Here is a 24,505-nt window from a genome sequence, read left to right as displayed (position 1 = left end):
TGTGGTAACCAAGGGCATCGACGACCTCTGGCAAAGTGACCTCGTGGAGATGAGTAGCGGCAATTTGAAAAACGTGCATAAATTGAACAACGGCAACAAGTGCCTTCTCACTGTCATAGACACGTTTTCGAAATTCGCATGGGCTCTACCTTTGAAGGCGAAAACGGGAACGTGCGTCACGGAAGCATTCAAATTAATTTTTCGCGAAAGCGGTGGCAGACGACCACGGTTTCTGCAAACGGACAACGGTAAAGAATTTTATAACGCTGTATTCCAAAAGTTTATTCAAAAACACAAGATTCGACATTATTCGAGCTTCAGTCACATCAAAGCCAGCATCGTGGAAAGATTTAATCGAACCTTGAAAACACACATGTGGAAACGATTCACGCTTCGGGGAAATTACAAATGGGTCGACATCCTGTCGGAACTCGTCGACACCTATAATGATACGGTACACAGAACGATAGGCATGAAGCCAGCCGACGTTACCAAGTCTGACGAGCAGCGTTTAATTTCTACCGTTTACTGTCCAAAGTACACACCCACGACAAAAAAAGCTAAATACAAAATTGGAGACCAGGTGAGGATCAGCAAATTCAAACGCACCTTCGAGAAGGGATTCACAAAAAATTGGAGCACGGAACTTTTTACGGTGGTTCGAGTTCTACCCGGAAACCGACACACGTATATAATAAAAGATAGTAGCGGCGAGATTTTGAAAGGAAGATTTTACGAAGAGGAACTCTCTAAAACGAAACACCCCGACACGTACCTCATCGAGAAAGTATTGCGTAGGAAAGGTGACAAACTGTTTGTCAAATGGCTGGGACTTCCGGAAAACAGTTGGATCGACGCAAACGAAGTGATCTTGTGAGTACGTGGAACGTGGTGAAGCGTCTACCGGATCCGGAAAGTCAAACGAGAAAAAAAAAGAACGGCAAGTTGCTTCCCGACAGCATCCGCTGTCTGATCGTAGGTCCTTCGGGGTGTGGGAAAACGACACTGCTCGTGGACAATTTTCTCCTCGCACCGAATTGGTTAAATTGGAAGAACAGGCACCTGTACGTGTTCTCGAAAAGTTTGGAGCAATCCAAATACCAGCAACTGATGAAACTGTACGATGGTCTGGACATTGCAACGTTTGCCTCGGAAATAAAACCACTCGACGATTGTCGTGAAAATTCAGTTGTTGTGTTCGACGACGCCATCCTGGAAAATCAAAATGAAGTTCGCAACTTTTTCACGCAAGGTCGTCACAAAGGAATGGATTGTTTTTACCTAGCTCAAACGTTTTCCAAAATTCCAAAACAGTTAGTGCGCGACAACGCTAATTTCATATGTTTGTTTCGTCAAGATCACACCAACCTCAAGCATGCGTACGATGACTACGTAGGCGGAGACATGAACTACAATCAATTTTCGGAACGCTGCTGCTCTACTTGCTGGAACGGTGACGATTTCGGATTCGCGACGATCGACATGACGAGGAAACCCAACGATGGAAAATACAGAAACAAAATCAACGACTTTCTAAACGTTGCAACGTTGTGAGAAACGACGTGTATAAATAACGTCATGACGAAACGAAAAATCGAAGACGAAAATCTCAAGCTTCGCGATTACCTCGCGAAACGCTTCAAAGGTTGGAAATCCGAGAATCGCGGATTCTACGAAGAGAAGAAACGTCAGGATCAACCTGTGATCGATGCCATCAGCAGTCTAGGTAAAGAAATTAAAAGTGTCACGGAACAAAATAAAAATTTGATTAATGAACTCGTACCGCTCGCAGCTAAAAGTTACGCCGTACCCACGCCTATTTCGAGCATTCCTTCGACGCCGTTCGAACTGAAGGATGCACCGGCACGACGTCGAGCCATAGGTAGCACGTCGTCTTCGGATAAGATCGAGTTGGGACCTTTGGCACGAGACTACCTGAGCACGGGGAAATTCGACAAGGATGAAGTGTTCGGATTGTATCCCAGCATGGAAACCAGCGAAGGTGGCGGTGTGGTGTGGAAGATTGGGAAATCGAAGGTGACCTTCGAAGGCAACGACATTAAAGTTAATTTAGGCGACAAGGATAGTTGGAACAGGTATCCGGGTACGGTGGGACTGTGGGAACTCGTTGCCAAAAAGCAGCCGAAAGATTACACCGACGAAGATTACCAAAGTTACAAGGAAATTCTGATCATGACGGATGCCTTGTACCAGAACAACGACGCCTCGCAGAATAGGGTGAAATCGAGCAGCGGCGAGAAGTACAGGAATCTCATCAAACCGATTTGGAACCAGGTCAAAACAGGCAGCGGCGTCAAACGCTACAACACGTTACCCAAAGAATTCGTTTGGGTGGACGACGTGAGGAAGCTCGTGGACCGATTGTTGGTGATAGCCGGCGAAGAGAATGCAGGCAACCGTAATTTCTACAACGAGAAGGTTGGCATCGTGGACATGATCAGCACGAAACTTTCCAACTTCATCGTGAACGACGACAAGGGCATAGGTTACCTGATCAAAATCATCAACACGCTGCCTCCGAAATTCTGGAAAGTGGCCGAAGGAAAGGGACTCGTGAACGACATCATCAACAAGTTACCTTTTGAGATGCATTTACCTGGCTACCAGTACTGCGGACCGGGTACCAAACTCGAGAAAAGATTGGAGAGAGGAGACAAGGGTGTGAATCCGTTGGATGCCGCATGCAAAGATCACGACATCGCCTACAACACCACGCAGACGGATCTGGATGCACGTCACGAAGCAGACAGAAAGTTAGAGCACGCAGCTTTCGAAAGGTTCGTGAGCAGAGACGCATCGTTGGGTGAACGGGTCGCCGCACTAGGCACCACCATCGCCATGAACACGAAACAAAAATTGGGGTGGGGTATATAAATAACATACCGTAAAAAATAATAATAATAACAACATGTCTCGCATAACTGATTTGCCGCACGAACTACTATCTAAAATATTCAAAAAGGTAGTTAACGGAGATGTTAATAAACTTGTGATCATAGCAAGAACGACGCCGGCATTTCGAATTCCGTGTGAAATAGTTCTCAAGGACCGTCTTCGGGAGATCAGCGGCCTGAGGTGCGGTGATCTCAACATTCTGCTTTCGGCTGCAGGGGAGAAATTAAACGATAGGTTGGACGAACTGGAGGAGGCAAGGCAGGGAAGAAGATGGTACACAGTAGATTGATACAAGTCTATGCAGGAGACGGAAGATATCATTACGCACATCATCGCGTTTTCCGAAGCACGGACTTTCTTCCTCTGTTAAAAAAAATAATAATATATATACGTGTCAAAAAAAACTTGATATATAAATAAATAATCTTCGGTATATATAAATAACACACATCGTGAAAAAACAATTAAATTTCTCTCTAACACTTTCAAATTTTTTTTGATATGACGACTGAAAAAATAAGTGATCTCCAAGCATTAAAACAAATGCTAAATTTGTCAGTCGAGTATGTAAAAATTCAGGAATTGGAAGTCGACAAACCTTACACGATAACTTCCGGTTCAATCGTTTCTACCCAGTATGGTCCCAAGGTACGCCTGTTGCTCAACGCACAATACAGTCTATTTTTACCAGATCGATACGCTAACATGTTATCTGACGAGAAGCTATCTATTTTAATCGAGAACAAAACTCGAATTGTGTACAAGGGGACAAAGGAACTTCTTGGCAAGAAAACAAAGCACGTAATAGAATTTGTGTAACGACTGCGAGGCCTTGAAAATATATAAATAACATACCGTAAAAAACTACACAAGAAAAAATCTCAGAATATATATATAAATAACATACCGTGAAAATAACACATAGAGCATCAACATGAAGCCCAAGGGTGTCGTGTACCAGATACCATATTCGAATCTAAAAAATCTAGGTACCCTCGATGGGTTACTCACCAAGAAACAACGCGAGAAGAAACGTTCTTGCTTGTCGAAAGGACACGGAATGAAATTGCTGCTCAGCACACCTCAATTGAAAAGATTGCAGCGTTCGCGGAAACAGCAAAAGATCGGAGGTTTCATATTCAGCATCCCGGCCATCCTGGCAGCATTGGGGGCCGTTGGAAGTTTGGCCGGCGGAAGTGCCGCCATCGCGAAAACCGTCATCGACTCGAAGAAGAACAAGGCCGAGTTGGAAGAACAGAAACGTCACAACCTGGCCATGGAGAAGAAAGGGAAGGGCGTGATGAAAAAGTTTAAAAAAAAGAAACAGAAGCACTCACCAACCGAGACATTGAATCTCTGATCGGACCGTTACAAATCAAACACTTCAGAGGAGTTTTCATGTCCGACTCGTTACCTTCAAGCGTTAAAGGAAGAGAATGCGGAGTAGTCAACTTGGACGGTCAAGAAAATCCAGGCACGCATTGGATATGTTACCACAAAAACGATGATAAAGCATTCGTTTTCGATTCTTTCGGAGGTGTTCCACCTACAAATTTAGTCCATTATCTGAAAACGAACAAAACCTCCATATACTACAACGACGAACGCATTCAAGATTTCGGAGACGTGAACTGCGGTCATCTCTGCCTCTCCGTGCTCGCGTTTCTCTCTAAAATAAATAACCCTACGATCGAGGATTTCCAGAAAGCATTGTGGAACCTCAAACAGCATCACTAGGATGGGCGTGTTCCATCTCACGAGCGAATCTTCAATCTTGAAACTCACGCTGCACGACGACATCGTCTATCCTAAATCCGTGGCTCTGCGTGCATTCTACAGCATGTACCTCATACCTAATGTTACGCATCACAACAACAAAATTAGCGTCGGAAGCGAACACATCGTCGTCACGCCAGGACAATACAATCTTTCCACTTTGCAAGCTCAATTACCCAAAGGCACATACCTTTCTCAAAATTCGGTCACGCACAGAGTGGAAATCCTATCCGCGACGGAGACCGTGGACCTGGGCACCATGGGAGAACTTTTAGGTTTCGAGAACGACACCAAACTCGAAGCTGGCATCAAGCACGTAGCAACCAACATTCCTAAATTCTTGGCCATAGAGACTCTGAACGTACACTGTAACGTGGCCGAAGGTATGATCACGAAATCTTCGGACGGATTGTTAGGAAGTCACAAGCAGACGGGAATCATAGCCACTTTCAAACCAAGTTCCGAGTTCATGGAACCGATCATCTACACACCCTCTTCGCCGATCTATTTTCCAGTATGTCGCAACCGCATAGACGACATAGAGTTGGTGGTGACGAACGAGAAAGGAGACGTGGTGGATTTCGCAGGTGCCACTACGACGGCCATCGTGGAGATCAACGTATAATAAATAACCATACATGTAAAATGGAGCAAATCGAAAGTTACGAATTGCAATCTTTCCCTCCCAACCGTCGCACGTTCGCCAATCTGAACGAAGCGAACAGGGAGATCGAATACGACGTGGACGTAGGCGACGGGTTCATTCATCCTCACAGAGCGGACCTCTACCTTCAATTCGACGTGGTGAAGAAGGAAAGCGGAGACGCGTTTCCCGCAGCAGCAAACTTGATACTCGTGGACAACTTCGTGCCTCACCTGTTCTCGCAGGTGGAGGTGAGGAAACACAACACCGTCATCGACAGAATAGATTATCCAGGCATCACGTCGACGGCGGTGGGAACGTTGAAATTATCCAAAACGGACGCAGCGTACTACCAGGCCGGGGGATTCGAAGCCGGGACCAAAATATCGACGAGAAGTCACACGGTGCTCTTTCCCATGCGTCTGCTGCCTGGTTTCTTCTCGGACTACAAGGAGATCATGTGGAAGGGAGGACTGAGGATCACGTTTCGAAGAGCGGCCAACGACAACGACGCACTGATGCGATACGCTACTTTGGGTCCGGACGGCACCACGCCGATAGCCAACACTTTACCCGAAGCAGCGAAATGCGTCATCCGGAGCATGGAATTGAGAATGCCGGTGGTGGAATACGAAACGAACTACGCCCTCAAGTACAAAGCGGAGATCTTGAAAAATCCGCAGGTGCCGATTCACTTTCACGGTTACCAGTGCGTGCAGAAGATGGCGTCGGGAAGTCACATGGAATTCGACGTGACGACGCAGTTCAACAACATACAGTTCGACATGCCAGATTTCGTCGTAGTGCTTTTTCAGACCGGGAGGGACAAGAATCAGGAAAAAGATTCCAGCAAGTTCGACGACTGCAAGATCAAGAACGTTTATCTGAAGAATGGACGCAACGAAGTGTTCCCGCGCGAGAATTACAACCTCGACGTGACCAAAAACGATTACCTCAAACTTTACGAAGCGTTCTCGGCTTACAAACGCGTGACCGAGGGAAGCGTGGACATGTACTACACGCCCAGCGAGTTCAAAGCACGGAGACCCATGACCGTCATCAACACATCTAAGAGAAAGAAGGTTGTGGTCAACGATCGAACCAACATCAAGGTCGTCTGCGAGTTCCACGATGCCTTGCCCGAGGATACCCTATGCAGTGTCATCCTGATTGCAGAGAAGTCCTTCGCCTACGACGTGAAGAACGAGAGGGTCACAGAGCAGTTTTAACAAGTTTTTTAACATCTTTTCTTGCACAATAAGAAATTTTCTGCACTAGCACAATCAGTTACAATGGCACAATACGAATTTCACTAGTTCAGATCAGTTACAAATGTCAATTTCATTAGTTATCAGTTACAATATCTTTTTTGCACTATAGCACGAGACAATCAGAAAATTTGCACAAAAAAATTTGTTGTTGTTTTTACACGTGAAAATTAACAATAAAATTTCTTTTTTTATCGTTTCAGATGCTGTCGAACATCAAAAACACATACACACACACTAGAAAAAAAGCATGCAACTTTATTTGTAACACGCACATATTCTCCATCTTCATCAAGAAAATATTATAATAAACATAATTATTTTTATCTATATCTCACAATAAAACTCTATATCCAAAAATATCACAACATCAAATAACACTAGAGTCGTTAGTACACGTTGCATGCATTACGGAGGTCCTCTGTAGGGTTTCATGGAAGTTTGGGGGAAAAAAAAAACACGTGAAACTCTACAGAGGTGCGGTAATCTATAACCGCAGCCATTAGAAAACTTTTATATTTTTGGTTGGGCACCACGCACCCTGGCGAGGTTATAGGGGCCAGGCATCCTAAAAACAACAATTATTATTTTGTTTGTTTGTTTGTGTTACAATACATATGCGCGCGTGTGTGTGTGTGTGTGCGTGTGTGTGTGTGTGTGCGCGGCACATCGTTCCCCCGAGAGAGAGAGGTTTACAAAGGTCACGATATACAAACATTGGCCCCCCGGGAGTTGGAAAATTACGATATGGCACATTCGCTCATTACTGTTCCCAGCTATAAGTTTTTCTCTCTCTCTAGCCCTTGCCAACTAAAAAAAAGTGTAGGTAGGAGTTGGTAACACTGCGAGAAAATAGAGATCATGCCTTACAAGAAAAAACCATTAAGGCGATTTTTATTTGATGACGTTGAACCCGTGTAGTGTTCCCATCCATCCATCTCTCTCTTTTACGGCAGTGCCCGCTTTCCTTGTTTAGTATATGTAGGTTGGCAAAAATTGCTTTATGCACTGTAAAGCAAACCTCAAGCAAAATTGCCAGCCCCTTGCTTTAGGTTAGGTTAGACAAAAAAAAGCTGTAGGTAGGCTGTCGGCTGTTTAACTCTTCCCTCTCTCTCCTCTCTCTCTCCTCTCTCTTTTTTTTGTAAAAAGCCATGGCAAAAGTACCAGTAGGTTGGCAACCTTGCTTTATGCACTGTAAGGCAAGCCTCAAGCAAGGTTGCCAGCTTCTTGCTTTAGGTTAGGTTAGGTCAAGAAAAAAACCTTGGTGATTTTTTTCGAGTAAGGTGTTGGCAACACTGCGAGAAAATAAGGCTTATGCCTTACAAGAGCAAACCATTAAGAAGCCTCAAGCAAGATTGCCAGCTCCTTGCTTTAGGCTAGGTTAGACCCAAAAAAAAAACCTTGGTGATTTTTTCGAGTAAGCAGCTGGCAACACTGCCAGACCAGGGGGCTCTTGCCTTACGAGACAAATCCATTAAGGCAAGCCCCACCGAGCCCCAAATGAGGTTTCAGAACCGGGCTGATTGGACTACTCCTAGTTTGTAGTGTTTGGGTGTTTTGTGTACTAATTTCCCCTGCTTTGTTAACTATTGTACAACTTTTATCCAGTAACGGCGTTGGTCAACTCTCTCTCCCGTTTTACAGTACGTTTGGCAACATGCCGTTTATCCGCCGCTCATTTGTTTCGTCCCGCTGGCAACTCTCGGTGCCTTGTGACACGAAGATGCCCGATATCAGTCGAAGAGAATTCAACTGATCGCTGATCTATGTTTTCCAGCCGCCAGCTGGAATTGCGAGCAGTATAGCGATTCTTGGTTTACTTTTCTCTCATGTCTGGCGAAAGCAAATTCCAATCTAGTTGCTTCATTTCGTGTACTCTCGTATATATGAATCTCATTGCAGGTCACAGTGATAGCAAGACGGCATCCAGGAGGGGAAACGCTTTATGACAGTCCGGCTCCAATGCAACCTGGCTTCGGGTTCAGAAAATGTAAGTGTACAGATGATATCCACCAGTGTTCTCGCAGGCGTCATAGTTTTAGCACAACTTTCGGTTCGTAGGCCCACAACGTGTAGCTAAACTAAGTTATCATTGCGTCATACAGGAAAGATAATAAAGAGTGCGTGGAAGTAGGGCGGAAAATGTGATCAGAGCTAAAAAAATCTTTGACAGACATCCCACCAATAATTACATCAAGAGTGTTGAAATTATTGGTTTCAAGCTGCCTGCAGGGCTGTTAAAGCTCCAGGAATCTTAAAAAAATTCAAATGCGATCCAGAAGAAAAAATCACCAAACGTAAATAAATTCTGGACCGGAAACAGCCTTTCTATCAGTAAAGTATTTCAATACGGCCCAGGAACATTCTTTCCGGATCAATATAAATACGGTTCAGAAACCTAAATTGTGCGAGAGAAAGTTTCCTGTCCTGTTTCTGGGTCTTTAACAAACCTGGTTTCCAGGCGTGAAAATTGGAAACCGACAAAACACAAATAGACGCTGCCTGCTATATCACTGTGGGTGTATGGAGTCCTGAAAAGTCGGTACAAAGAAACATTTTCGTCCCGATACAGACTTCGGCAAATGATTTCCCAATTCGAGAACTCGAACAGTTGAGAAATTCCAAATTATAGTGTTTAAAAATGGTTATTCTCGATATTTTATGGGCTATAAGTGTTGGAAATTTCTTGATATTCACAGTTTGTGTTCCATTAATACAAAAACAATCACTTAGAGAGAGGAAATAGAGTGTAGAATTCGAGATTGTGTATTGTCAGGATATTTGTAATATATGTATGGATATTTGATAGCACGGTACTTCATTTCCACTAATTGCATCCTCTGTATTAATAGCACTTGCAAACTTTAAAATATAGACAAATCTGATTAAAAATTATGCATGAAACTTCGTCTCCGTTTTGGTATTGATGTAAGAAGTTATTTAAACGCTAGAATCTTCTTCCTTCCCCCTTCTTTCAAGAAATAAGCAGTTAAATGTACTTGACATGTTGTCATAGAATATTAAGGGATTCTAATGATTTATTGATCTGCTTTATTTTACTTCGCTTTTTGTGCCACTTTTGGCTAATTTGCGAAGATGAGGATGAGTGATAACATGATGAAATTGATGAATGGACCCTCACAAACATCAGGGATTCGAATCCGAGACCCATGGCGTCATAGCGCCACGGGGGTCGGCTAAGGGATTTTAATGTCGCTTCTGCGCATTAAGGATCTCATTTTTGTGCGGACCCTTAACTATGTCCTAGGATAGCCTAGTGGTAAATCCCCCTGACAAACAGCGATCCTAAAAAGATAGAAAAAATGCTTAAAAAACAGTATTTATCAAGTATTCCTTCTTTGCTGGGGGCGTGGCGGCGAGAGGGGCAGGCCACTAACCGGGCGGCCTTTGCCCTCCAGTCCCCTCCTTGGCGTCGTCACCGTATATATGACTAGATATTAAATTAAAGTTTTCTTGATGATATTTTGGTTTAAGGCCTCCCCGATGGCGCAGTGGTAGCGTCGTCGCCTTGTAATCAAGGGGTCCCGGGTTCGATACCCGGTGGAGGCACAAGTGGTTCGGATCCCACTTTAAACTGTAGGTCCAGTCCCAATTAGCCTTACTGTGCATAAAGTGGACTTAAAACAACAAATCAACCATATTTTGGTTTAATTGAATTTAAGAGATATATATACTATAAGAATATAGAAGAATATTTTTTACATATAATATAAAATATTAAAATACATATAAATAAAAATGAAAAGTACTAATAAGAAACATATATCCATATATTAAAATTGGAGTTAATGTTTCCTAACGAGGAATATAAAATGTATTATAGTAGGGTAAAGGGACCTAATTTGGTGATATACTTAAATGGTGATAGTTTTTTTCTTCTTCTCTCAACAACGTAACGGTGATTCGAATAACTTCCGATTTATCTATTAGATGGCTCAGTCACCCTAGTTTCATACGCTGCACGTGGAACCGCCTTTTCTTTCAGTCAGCGAGTTGTAGAAGAAGTAAGAAGATCTCGTGTCGAATTCAGGAACGAGATTGGTAAGTAACATTACCTTTTATATTATTTCAGAAGCGTATATTATTACAAAATACATCGGTAGAGTATATTCTATTCTGAAGACATGAGAAAAGAGTGTGATAAGTGTATTTGTTAGCATTCTTTATAATTATGCGTTGTAGAGTCTTAGCAATCTAGTACAAAAGTAAGCTTTTCTCAACACATGTATAACGTTATCAGGCAGACCTTCTTTCGAGGAATTAAAGAATGCATTAAATATATTTCTTCTCGTTCCAAGTACATTAAAATGTTAGGCCATGCATACAATTAACCTTTTTTGGTGACTACAGTGTCGTACAGAATATCACCAATTTAGGTGTATCACTCAAGATTGTATCACCAACTTAGGTGTATGACTTAAGATTGTATCACCAACTTGGTGTGTTTCCGGTTTGCACGTGGGCAATATGAACATTCAATTTAAAAATTAATTTGCTATTTTCAGTAGCATCAGTCAATGACTTGAGTTTGGATATTTGTGTTTTTTCAGGTGGACTAACGAACAGGAAACCTAAAAGATAATTTGTGATTCTGTTATTTTAGGTTTAATGACAGAGCTGGCCTCATTTCCAGGTGCTTAATACGAACACTAAACTTAAAGATTTCTCTTATGGGTACTAGCTGAGTTCTTTCTTTATTTTCAGGAGCATAATATGAATAATAGAACCAAAAATACCATTCCACAAAAGGAAAACAGAATCTACCGTACATATAGCCATAATTGAATGATAGAAGCAGCAAGAATGGTTCGGGAAACTCATGTAAGTATTAACGATGCTGCCAAGGAAAAAGGAGTACCATGGAGTTCTTTAAAAAGGTTTCTAACAGAAAAGGAAGATTTGAATGCATCTGTAGCGTTGAAGAAATTAGGTCGACCATTGGCCTTGGACATTGAGTTGGAACGTAAGGTTTTAATTTACGTCATTCACATGCAAGAACTTGGGTTTGAACTGACCGTAAAGCAAGTGAGGTTAATTGGATTCGAAGTGCCAGAAGCGTCTGATGGTGGACAATTTTTTAACAGGCAAAAAAGTGTGCGAGCAAGAACTGGTGGTTAAGTTTGCGTGTTCCTGAAAACTTGTCAGCGTACAGTGCTTCCACGGCTAATCCTGTCATGATCAACAATTATTTTGATAAGCTTACCGATGCAATCAGAAAACTCGGGTTATCTGTCGACAGCAAGTTAGAGGACCACGTGTGGAACGTGGATGAATCTGGCTTGATGTACGTCGTGAAGCCTAACATGGTTGTTACAGGAATAAGGAAGAAGTTTGTGTACTGACGTAGCCATGGAGAACGGGGGGAAACTATGACTTTAGTAGGTTGTGTTTGTGCTAATGGAACTTGGATACCCCCTTTTATAATATTCAAAGGTTCTTGTTGGCATGTCGACTACAAGAGCGACTGCCTACGAAATACCCAGGTGCGTTTATCCCAGAGGGGTTGGATTACAAAGGAACTCTTTCGCGAGTGATTTAAGTTTTTCCTTGAAACCAATCCCGCAAGACCCGTTATGTTGCTTATGGATTCTCATGGAGCACACATTTCTCCGGAAGTTCTAGAGCTTGCGCACCAAAATGAGGTCCATGTTTTGACATTCCCGGCTCACAATACACACGTACTGCAGCCCCTGGATGTTGGTGAGTACAAGTCACTGAAGGCAGCTTGGCGAGAAGAGTTGAATGGTTATATGGTGAAAACCCAACAGAATAGCAAAACAAACGGAATTTTCACAGCATTTTCAAGATGCCGTTTGTGAAAGCATTCTCAGCACAAAACATAAAAGATGCTTTCAAGTCGTGTGGAATCATTCCACTTGACCGACGTGTTATTCCCAAAGAAAAACTTGCTGCATCTCTACTGACTGAGCATCCTAATCCACAGGCAGCAGTTAGGACACCCGAGCAGCCGGATCCAGAGCCAACTCCACAAGGCAGAACCTCGTTGTCCCCAGTACGTAGTATCCTAAAACTTCCGACAACAAACGTTAGAAAGAAGCCTACAAGAACACGGACCATCGATAGAAAAGCTAAACTCCTAACCGCGTCCGTCAGCAACTAGGTCTACTGCACATTCAACAACCAAAAGGAGCACAGTTCTTGATAAACCTGGACCTTCAGCAGGGACGGCGACAGGGGTGGGCACGGGTGGGCAAGCGCCCACCCAAAAATTCCTGTGCCCACTCGATTGCCCACCCCATCAAATTCAATACATATATACAATTAGGGAAATGTAAACGGTTCTGTAAGTATAAGCTGGTCCTCACTCCATGTATATTTTACTTGTGAATATTGTAGATACTAGAAAATTCACAAGTTTCAATTCATCCCATAATAAGCTTTGCTGTCATTTGGCGAAACTTTTCTCTAATAAGTAAGTTTACGAAGATTCTTGTTGAATTAAATTAATTTAAGCTTTTCTTTCTACGTCCTTAATTTTGTCATTGGAAAGGAACTCTCAGAACTCTTTTTTAAAATGCAATCTAATGAACACTGCTATGATTAGAAGCAATCAACAGGCTTAGTAAGTTTTATGGGATACTACTCACAATTATGAGGTATGTGTATATGATCAAGAGTTCATCAGGATTTAGGAGGATTTGGAGGGTTGCAGCTCCCAGCTTTCAATGGAGAAAAATTACTTTGAAATCAGCCATAAATTGAAGAAAATAGATATTAGGAATGTGGAAGTATAAAAAGTATAGCTAACCATCTGACATGACTTGGGCTAAAGATTATAGACTAACTGAAGCTGTGCATATATGGGAGTGAGTTCTTGATGTTGTCAGCACCGGCCCATAAATCTCAGCCTGATCAAAGTAACAAACAATAAACAAAAAAAAATCTTCTTTACCTTCATCGCAATGATGAGTATGAATGACAATGATGAAGGGACACTCACAAAAACACCCATGCTCAGACCAGGATTCGAACCCGGGAGCCCTGGCGTCATAACGCACTGGGATAACCACTCCGCAAGTAATTTGTGTCACTTTCTTTATTCTATCACAGTTTCTTTTTACATAACTGTCATCTTCAAATAATGCAATGTTTCTAAAATTACAATTTTTAATTTGTTCTAATTAATAACGAGTAATCACAATCACTACAATACCGACGGGGCCAAATTTTAATGTAACAGTTTTGTAGGGGTTTGGGAAACAGCTTATGCCTTACAAGAGCAAACTATTAAGGCGAGCCTCACCGAGCCTCATTTTCGGTCGCAGAATTCTCCATTTGGGTCTACTAATGTTGCCAACTCACTAGGCCGTATCAATATTGCGCGCTCAAGCATGATTTAATTTTATTATATTTTTAGATTGACCACAAAACAAGGTGTTGACAGGCAGTGTGTATATATATTGTAAGAAGATGTTTTATTATCAACCTCCACTTCTTGCAGTACATCCTGGACACAGCGTTGCAGGTTAACAAAGGATTTTTGGTTAGTATATTTTTTTTCTTAAAACTGTTCGGTTACTCGCTCGTTCCTGGCATCATACACAAAAGTTTTCTCTGCGATGAGGATGACGCTACACAGAGTGTCGGCAGGCAAGGCATCGTGGAACTCGCACACAATCTTGATGTTGGTGCGATCGTTAACAACCACCTGCTTTCTTTTAGATGTGTTGATGAGGAACATGGGTCTGCGAGCTATGAACTCGTTTGGATTGTAGTACACGTCCACGTTACCGGAAGTCACTCGTTTGTAAGCTGTGTACGCCTCGTACAGTTTCAGGTAGTCCTCTTCTGCGATGTTTAGGTTGTAGTTCTCACGTGGGAAAACTTCGTTCCTGCCATTTTTGAGGTAAATGTTCTTAATCTTGCAGTTGTCGAACTGGCTTGAATTTTTCTCCTGATTGTTACCTCTTCCTGTCTGGAAGAGTACGGCTGCAAACTCGGGCATGTCGTACCGAATGTTGTTGAATTGCGTGGTTACGTCAAATTCGAAATGATTGCCGGAAGCAGGTTTTTGCACACACTGGTAGCCATAAAACTGAATGGACACTTGAGGATTCTTCAGGATGTTGGCTTTGTACTTGAGAGCATAGTTTGATTCGTATTCTACCACTGGCACGCGCAGCTCCATGGACCTTACAATACACTTGGCAGCGTCGGGTAGTGTGTTGGGAAGCAAGGTAGTCCCGTCAGGGCCCAAAGTGCTGTATCGCATCAGTGCGTCGTTGTCGTTGGCAGCTCTGCGAAAAGTAACACGCAAACCACCCTTCCACATGATCTCCTTGTAGTCCGAGAAGAAACCGGCCAGCAGACGCATGGGAAACAGTACTGTGTGATTTTGAGTTTTGATTTTTGTACCTGCTTCGAATCCCCCTGCCTGGTAGTATGCTGCATCGGTCTTGGAGAGTTTCAGTGTTCCCACGGCAGTCGAGGTAATCCCGGGGTAGTCAACCCTATCGATGACGGTGCCATGCTTTCTAACTTCCACCTGCGAGAATAGGTACGGCACAAAATTATCTACGAGTCTTAGGTTTGCGTTGGCAAGAAATGCTTCGCCGTTGTCTCTCTTCACTACATCAAACTTGACGTACAAATCAGCTCTGTGAGGGTGAATGAATCCATCCCCGACGTCCACATCGTATTCTATCTCTCGATTCGCTTCGTTAAGGTTGGCAAACGTGCGACGGTTGGGAGGGAAGGACTGCAACTCGTAACTTTCGATTTGTTCCATGATGGCTATTTATTATATGTTAATCTCCACGACGGCAGTGGTCGCGGCTCCTGCAAAATCAACCACCTCTCTCTTCTTGTTTGTCACTGCTAATTCTATGTTGTCTATGCGATTACGAGATACAGGAAAGTATATCGGTGGGGAGGGTGTGTAGATAATTGGCTCCATGAATTTAGAGTTTGGTTTGAACGTAACGATAATACCTGTCTGCTTGTGACTCCCTGGGATGCCGTCAGAGGATTTGGTGATCATATCTTGATTATTTTTTACAGAGCAGTTTGGGTAGGTTGTTATTTATAGACCCCACCCCCAATTTTTTTTGTTTTGTGTTCATGGCGATGGTCGTACCTAATGCGGCGACCCGTTCGCCCAGCGAGACGTCTCTGCTGACGAGTCTCCCGAAAGCTGCGTGCTCTAACTTTCTGTCAGCATCATGACGCACATCGAGATCGGTATTGGTATTGTAGGCAATATCGTGATTCTTGCATGCAGCATCCAGGGGATTCACACCCTTGTCGCCTCTCTTTAGTCGCTGTTCGAGTTTGGTACTGGGACCGCGGTACTGGTAACCTGGCAAGTGCATCTTGAAGGGTAGCTTGTTGATGATGTCGTTTACGAGACCTCGACCTTCGGCCACGTTCCAAAATTTCGGAGGTAGGGTGTTGATGATTTTGATGAGGTACCCTATGCCTTTGTCGTCATTCACAATAAAGTTGGCAAGCTTGGAGCTAACCATGTCCACAATTCCTACCTTCTCGTTGCGAAAGTTGCTGTTGCCTGCATTCTCCTCTCCTGCAATAACCAACAACCTGTCTATGAGCTTGCGCACGTCGTCAACCCACACAAACTCTTTGGGCAGGTTGTTGTAGAGTTTGACGCCGCTGCCTGTTTTGACCTGGTTCCATATCGGCTTGATGAGGTTCTTGTATTTTTCGCCGCTGCTAGATTTGACGCGATTCTGCGTAGCGTCGTTGTTTTGGTACAAGGCATCCGTCATGATCAAAATTTCCTTGTAACTTTGGTAATCTTCGTCTGTGTAATCTCTTGGCTGCTTTTTTGGTGATGAGTTCCCACAGTCCAACCGTGCCGGGATACCTGTTCCAGCTGTTTTTCTCACCCAAATTGACTTTCACGTTGTCACCCTCGAACGTGACTTTCGATTTTCCGATTTTCCAAACCACGCCCTCGTTGAGTTCCAACGTTGGGTACAATCCGAAAACCTCGTCTTTCTCGAACTAAACTCAACGGTCTGTTGATCAATCAATTTTCGGAACGTTGCTCTTCTTGTTGGAACAGTGACGATTTCGGATTCGCGACGATCGACATGACGAGGAAACCCAACGACGGAAAATACAGAAACAAAATTAACGACTTTCTAAACGTTGCAACGTTGCGAGAAACGTTTCTCGCAACGTTGCAACGTTTAGAAAGTCGTTAATTTTGTTTCTGTATTTTCCGTCGTTGGGTTTCCTCGTCATGTCGATCGTCGCGAATCCGAAATCGTCACTGTTCCAACAAGAAGAGCAACGTTCCGAAAATTGATTGATCAACAGACCGTTGAGTTTAGTTCGAGAAAGACGAGGTTTTCGGATTGTACCCAACGTTGGAACTCAACGAGGGCGTGGTTTGGAAAATCGGAAAATCGAAAGTCACGTTCGAGGGTGACAACGTGAAAGTCAATTTGGGTGAGAAAAACAGCTGGAACAGGTATCCCGGCACGGTTGGACTGTGGGAACTCATCACCAAAAAAGCAGCCAAGAGATTACACAGACGAAGATTACCAAAGTTACAAGGAAATTTTGATCATGACGGATGCCTTGTACCAAAACAACGACGCTACGCAGAATCGCGTCAAATCTAGCAGCGGCGAAAAATACAAGAACCTCATCAAGCCGATATGGAACCAGGTCAAAACAGGCAGCGGCGTCAAACTCTACAACAACCTGCCCAAAGAGTTTGTGTGGGTTGACGACGTGCGCAAGCTCATAGACAGGTTGTTGGTTATTGCAGGAGAGGAGAATGCAGGCAACAGCAACTTTCGCAACGAGAAGGTAGGAATTGTGGACATGGTTAGCTCCAAGCTTGCCAACTTTATTGTGAATGACGACAAAGGCATAGGGTACCTCATCAAAATCATCAACACCCTACCTCCGAAATTTTGGAACGTGGCCGAAGGTCGAGGTCTCGTAAACGACATCATCAACAAGCTACCCTTCAAGATGCACTTGCCAGGTTACCAGTACCGCGGTCCCAGTACCAAACTCGAACAGCGACTAAAGAGAGGCGACAAGGGTGTGAATCCCCTGGATGCTGCATGCAAGAATCACGATATTGCCTACAATACCAATACCGATCTCGATGTGCGTCATGATGCTGACAGAAAGTTAGAGCACGCAGCTTTCGGGAGACTCGTCAGCAGAGACGTCTCGCTGGGCGAACGGGTCGCCGCATTAGGTACGACCATCGCCATGAACACAAAACAAAAAAAATTGGGGGTGGGGTCTATAAATAACAACCTACCCAAACTGCTCTGTAAAAAATAATCAAGATATGATCACCAAATCCTCTGACGGCATCCCAGGGAGTCACAAGCAGACAGGTATTATCGTTACGTTCAAACCAAACTCTAAATTCATGGAGCCAATTATCTACACACCCTCCCCACCGATATACTTTCCTGTATCTCGTAATCGCATAGACAACATAGAATTAGCAGTGACAAACAAGAAGAGAGAGGTGGTTGATTTTGCAGGAGCCGCGACCACTGCCGTCGTGGAGATTAACATATAATAAATAGCCATCATGGAACAAATCGAAAGTTACGAGTTGCAGTCCTTCCCTCCCAACCGTCGCACGTTTGCCAACCTTAACGAAGCGAATCGAGAGATAGAATACGATGTGGACGTCGGGGATGGATTCATTCACCCTCACAGAGCTGATTTGTACGTCAAGTTTGATGTAGTGAAGAGAGACAACGGCGAAGCATTTCTTGCCAACGCAAACCTAAGACTCGTAGATAATTTTGTGCCGTACCTATTCTCGCAGGTGGAAGTTAGAAAGCATGGCACCGTCATCGATAGGGTTGACTACCCCGGGATTACCTCGACTGCCGTGGGAACACTGAAACTCTCCAAGACCGATGCAGCATACTACCAGGCAGGGGGATTCGAAGCAGGTACAAAAATCAAAACTCAAAATCACACAGTACTGTTTCCCATGCGTCTGCTGGCCGGTTTCTTCTCGGACTACAAGGAGATCATGTGGAAGGGTGGTTTGCGTGTTACTTTTCGCAGAGCTGCCAACGACAACGACGCACTGATGCGATACAGCACTTTGGGCCCTGACGGGACTACCTTGCTTCCCAACACACTACCCGACGCTGCCAAGTGTATTGTAAGGTCCATGGAGCTGCGCGTGCCAGTGGTAGAATACGAATCAAACTATGCTCTCAAGTACAAAGCCAACATCCTGAAGAATCCTCAAGTGTCCATTCAGTTTTATGGCTACCAGTGTGTGCAAAAACCTGCTTCCGGCAATCATTTCGAATTTGACGTAACCACGCAATTCAACAACATTCGGTACGACATGCCCGAGTTTGCAGCCGTACTCTTCCAGACAGGAAGAGGTAACAATCAGGAGAAAAATTCAAGCCAGTTCGACAACTGCAAGATTAAGAACATTTACCTCAAAAATGGCAGGAACGAAGTTTTCCCACGTGAGAACTACAACCTAAACATCGCAGAAGAGGACTACCTGAAACTGTACGAGGCGTACACAGCTTACAAACGAGTGACTTCCGGTAACGTGGACGTGTACTACAATCCAAACGAGTTCATAGCTCGCAGACCCATGTTCCTCATCAACACATCTAAAAGAAAGCAGGTGGTTGTTAACGATCGCACCAACATCAAGATTGTGTGCGAGTTCCACGATGCCTTGCCTGCCGACACTCTGTGTAGCGTCATCCTCATCGCAGAGAAAACTTTTGTGTATGATGCCAGGAACGAGCGAGTAACCGAACAGTTTTAAGAAAAAAAATATACTAACCAAAAATCCTTTGTTAACCTGCAACGCTGTGTCCAGGATGTACTGCAAGAAGTGGAGGTTGATAATAAAACATCTTCTTACAATATATATACACACTGCCTGTCAACACCTTGTTTTGTGGTCAATCTAAAAATATAATAAAATTAAATCATGCTTGAGCGCGCAATATTGATACGGCCTAGTGAGTTGGCAACATTAGTAGACCCAAATGGAGAATTCTGCGACCGAAAATGAGGCTCGGTGAGGCTCGCCTTAATAGTTTGCTCTTGTAAGGCATAAGCCTTATTTTCTCGCAGTGTTGCCAACATCTTACTCGAAAAAATCACCAAGATTTCTCTCCACGTTCCACTACATAGGATATCCTCGGGCAAGGCATCGTGAAACTCGCGGACGATCTTGATGTTGGTTCGATCGTTGACCACAACCTTCTTTCTCTTAGATGTGTTGATGACGGTCATGGGTCTCCGTGCTTTGAACTCACTGGGCGTGTAGTACATGTCCACGCTTCCCTCGGTCACGCGTTTGTAAGCCGAGAACGCTTCGTAAAATTTGAGGTAATCGTTTTTGGTCACGTCGAGGTTGTAATTCTCGTGCGGGAACACTTCGTTTCTACTGTTCTTCAGATAAACATTCTTGATCTTGCAGTCGTCAAACTTGCTGGAATCTTTTTCCTGATTTTTGTCCCTCCCGGTCTGAAAAAGCACTACGATGAAATCTGGCATGTCGAACTGTATGTTGTTGAACTGCGTCGCATCAGTGCATCAGTGCGTCGTTGTCGTTGGCAGCTCTGCGAAAAGTAACACGCAAACCACCCTTCCACATGATCTCCTTGTAGTCCGAGAAGAAACCCGGAAGCAAACGCATGGGAAAAAGCACCGTGTGACTTCTCGTCGATATTTTGGTCCCGGCTTCGAATCCCCCGGCCTGGTAGTACGCTGCGTCCGTTTTGGATAATTTCAACGTTCCCACTGCCGTCGACGTGATGCCTGGATAATCTATTCTGTCGATGACGGTGTTGTGTTTCCTCACCTCCACCTGCGAGAACAGGTGAGGCACGAAGTTGTCCACGAGTATCAAGTTTGCTGCTGCGGAAAACGCGTATCCGCTTTTCTTCTTCACCACGTCGAATTGAAGGTAGAGGTCTGCTCTGTGAGGATGAACAAACCCGTCCCCTACGTCCACGTCGTATTCGATCTCTCTGTTCGCTTCGTTCAAATTTCCGAACATAGGTTCTATTCATATTTTTACTCATGTATAGACGTACATGATGAATCAGCAAACACATTTTTTCTAAGTCTTGCCGTTTCCAAGATAACCTTATTTCCGGTCGCTATTTTCGATTTCCGAGCATAGGTTCTATTCATATTTTACTCACGTATAGGCGTACGTGATGAATCCGAAAACAGATTTCTCCTAAGTCTTACCGTTTCCAAGATAACCCCACTTCCGGTCGCCATTTTGGATTTCCGAGCATAGGCTCTATTCATACTTTTTCTCACATATAGGCGTACGTGATGAATCCGCAAACAGATTTCTCCTAAGTCTTACCGTTTCCAAGATAATGCCACTTCCGGTCGCTATTTTCGATTTCCGAACATAGGTTCTATTCATATTTTACTCACATATAGGCGTACGTGACGAATCTGCAAACAGATTTCTCCTAAGTCTTACCGTTTCCAAGATAATCCCACTTCAGGTCGCCATTTTCGATTTCCGAGCATAGGTTCTATTCATACTTTTTCTCACGTATAGGTGTACATGAAAAATCCGCAAACAGAATTTTCCTAAGTCTTACCGTTTCCAAGATAATCCCACTTCCGGTCGCCATTTTGAATTTCCGAACATAGGTTCTATTCATATTTTTTCCCACGTATAGGTGTACGTGACGAATCACCAAACAGATTTCTCCTAAGTCTTACCGTTTCCAAGATAACGCCACTTCCGGTCGCCATTTTGGATTTCCGAGCATAGGTTCTATTTATACTTTTTCTCACGTATAGGTGTACGTGATGAATCCGCAAACAGATTTCTCCTAAGTCTTACCGTTTCCAAAATAACCCCACTTCCGGTCGCCATTTTGGATTTCCGAACATAGGTTCTATTCATACTTTTTCTCACATATAGGTGTACATGATGAAACCACAAACAGATTTTTCCTAAGTTTTACCGTTTCCAAGATAACCCCACTTCCGATCGCCATTTTGAATTTCCGAGCATAGGTTCTATTCATATTTTTTTCTCACATATAGGCGTACGTGATGAATCCGCAAACAGATTGTTTTTGCTGAGTCATGAATTGGAGAGTTCTATGACAAACTATATTAATTCTCGTAAGAGAACAGAACGTGTCCTACGGGGCAAGTTAAGAAGGCATGTGCATGGCCAAAATAGCAGCTGACCTCTCCCCTTTCAACATGAACTTGGGAGTGGCGCAAATTCCACGCCGAAACAGGCGTTCTGCCCGGCACGGAAGTTGATGTTTATCGCGGCGTTACAAATCCAGCCGGTTGTACGGAAGCTGATCTTCACGTGTATTTTTCACAAGACACGCTTAATGTCACGTGCATACGCAAAATCATGGCCTTGCGTAAAAAAATCAAAAAATTTAAAAACAATAAGACTTTACCGCCGGGCAAACTGCTCGAAATAAACGTCAAACAGAACACGGCTAAATTAATGATGAATAGCATGTATGGTCAGATGTACGAATTGAAAAACATTCCGGAAGAGATTCGCCCCCACGTCAATCAATTTTACGTTTGAAGGCCGTACGGGAAAACCTTTTACTTTTTTTTTGGTTGGGCACCACGCACCCTAGCGGGGTTATGGGGGCCAGGAATCCTAAAAAAACAACAATTATTATTATTTTGTCTGTTTGCTTGCGTCACAATACACGCGCACGCGTGTGTGTGTGTGTGTGTGGCACATCGTTCCCCCGAGAGAGGTTTACAAAGGTTACGATATACAAACATTTGACCGAGACTTAGAAAATTACAATAAGGTGCATTCATCCTTCAAGGATGAGAGAGTGCATTATTTACTCATCACGCTGTGTCAGCGCAACAAATGAAGGTGTTGAACGTGGAGAGAAAATAAGTTTTTGAGGTTTTGGTGAACCTCAATTAATAAAAATAAGTTTTTATGAGGTTTTGGTGAGCTCCAAATAGTCAAAATGAGTTTTTGATGTTTTGGTGCTGTTTTCTTCGCTGTGAAACATCGTCAGCGCAATAAATAAGGCGTGGAACGTGAAGAGAAAATAAGTTTTTGAGGTTTTGACACATCGTTCCCCGAAAAAAGTAGGTTTACAAAGGTCACGATATACAAACATTTGACCGAGACTTGGAAAATTACAATAAGATGCATTCATCCTTCAAGGATGAGAGAGTGCATTATTTACTCATCACGCTGTGTCAGCGCAACAAATAAAGGTGTTGAACGTGGAGAAAAAATAAGTTTTTGAGGTTTTGGTGAACCTCAATTAATAAAAATAAGTTTTTATGAGGTTTTGGTGAGCTCCAAATGGCCAAAATGAGTTTTTGATGTTTTGGTGCTGTTTTCTTCGCTGTGAAACATCGTCAGCGCAATAAATAAGGCGTGGAATGTGAAGAGAAAATAAGTTTTTGAAGTTTTGACACATCGTTCCCGAAAAAAGTAGGTTTACAAAGGTCACGATATACAAACATTTGACCAAGACTTGGAAAATTACGATAAGGTGCATTCATCCTTCAAGAATGAGAGACTGTATTATTTACTCATCACGTTGTGTCAGCGCAACGAATAAAGGCGCTGAACATAGAAAAAAAATAAGAGTTTTTGAGGTTTGGTGAACCTCAATTAATAAAAATAAGTTTTTAAGGTTTTGGTGAGCTCCAAATAATCAAAGTGAGTTTTTGATGTTTTGGTGCTGTTTTCTACGCTGTGAAACATCGTTAGCGCAATAAATAAGGCGCGGAACGTGGAGAGAAAGTGAGTTTTTGAGGTTTGGCGAGCCCCATTTTCGGTTTCAGAACCGGCCTTATTGGGCTACTATGATGTGGGGGCAGAGCCCACCAAATAATTTTGCTTAAGAGGATCTAATGTATTATTTTGCTTCTCTTGTAAAGTTTACTCTGAATTGTGCCACATGAACTTAACTGAGACCGCTAAGCCATCAACTTTGGGGGGGCTATGAACGGAGACAGAAAAACACATGACTTATTACTATATACTAAGTATATAATTATGAGTATTGTTAACATTTTTACTAAAACGAGTTTCAAAATAACGAAGTGATATGACAATTATACCAGTATATTTGTTGTTTAGTGAATTCTGAACAATTTGAGGTCGTAAACACGACTTTCAGGCAATATTGATGTGTACGATATTTAGTTATCCTCGAAATCTCTTCCTCTAGTCCAAAGAATAAGGGGAAAATAATTCTAAAGTCTTTGAGTTTATTTAACGCTGGCTTGCTGTAAAGTACGCAAGGAAAGCTTATTAAAAAAAAGTCCGTATTGTGAAAGCGGGAACGGCTATTATCAAAGGTATTATTGCTAAAGCATGGCTTGCTATGTGTTTATTTATTATTGCAAAAATAAATTAAGAAAGTAAAATACTGTAGCAAGAACAAAAAGTTAAACTATTTGTCTGCGATTTGTGTTAGCATTTATGTAAATAATTAAATATTGTAAATATTCGCTATTTTTACGGGTACGTCAACACTAAGGTTCTTTGCACCCGTCACATGTCCTTTCTTTACAAGTCTGTTGCGGATATCAAAACACACCCATGCCCTCGCCGGGACTCGAACCCGAGACTTCCGGATCAAAGCGAGTTGAGACGACCACCCAACATGCTCGGCTACCGAGGCCGGCATAAAACTGTTATGTTGGTCTCTTAATGTAAATACATAGCCTACTTTAAAATAAAAAAGTTAATTGTTATTTAAAAAACAAATGAGCAGACACACGTTTTTCATGTTACATTTCATTTGCATGAGGAATAAAATAGCTGCTTAAGAACTGCTATACGAAGACGTATTTTTTATTTTTAAAAAAGGGAGGGAGTGAGTTATTCATTCATTTATTTCAGTGATCAGAACCC

At 43.0% G+C, this 24,505-nt stretch overlaps 1 protein-coding gene across 1 annotated transcript in view; it reads left to right on the top strand.

The window, feature by feature from the left end:
• Window positions 1–24,505, top strand: part of LOC146005392 (BPTI/Kunitz domain-containing protein-like) — a 53,518-nt gene that overhangs the window by 16,556 nt on the left and 12,457 nt on the right. Inside the window, exon 2 of the mRNA XM_083144625.1 lies at window positions 8,506–8,593. Coding sequence (XP_083000751.1) covers window positions 8,506–8,593 — 88 coding nt within the window. The remainder of the gene's footprint in view (window positions 1–8,505; window positions 8,594–24,505) is intronic.

This window comes from Lepisma saccharinum, chromosome 23 (genome assembly GCF_977018435.1).
Source record: "Lepisma saccharinum chromosome 23, izLepSacc3.1, whole genome shotgun sequence".
In the NCBI taxonomy this organism is placed as follows: Eukaryota; Metazoa; Arthropoda; class Insecta; order Zygentoma; family Lepismatidae; genus Lepisma; species Lepisma saccharinum.
The sequence above is the reverse complement of the archived record's forward strand: the minus strand, read 5'-3'. Positions and strand labels throughout refer to the sequence as shown.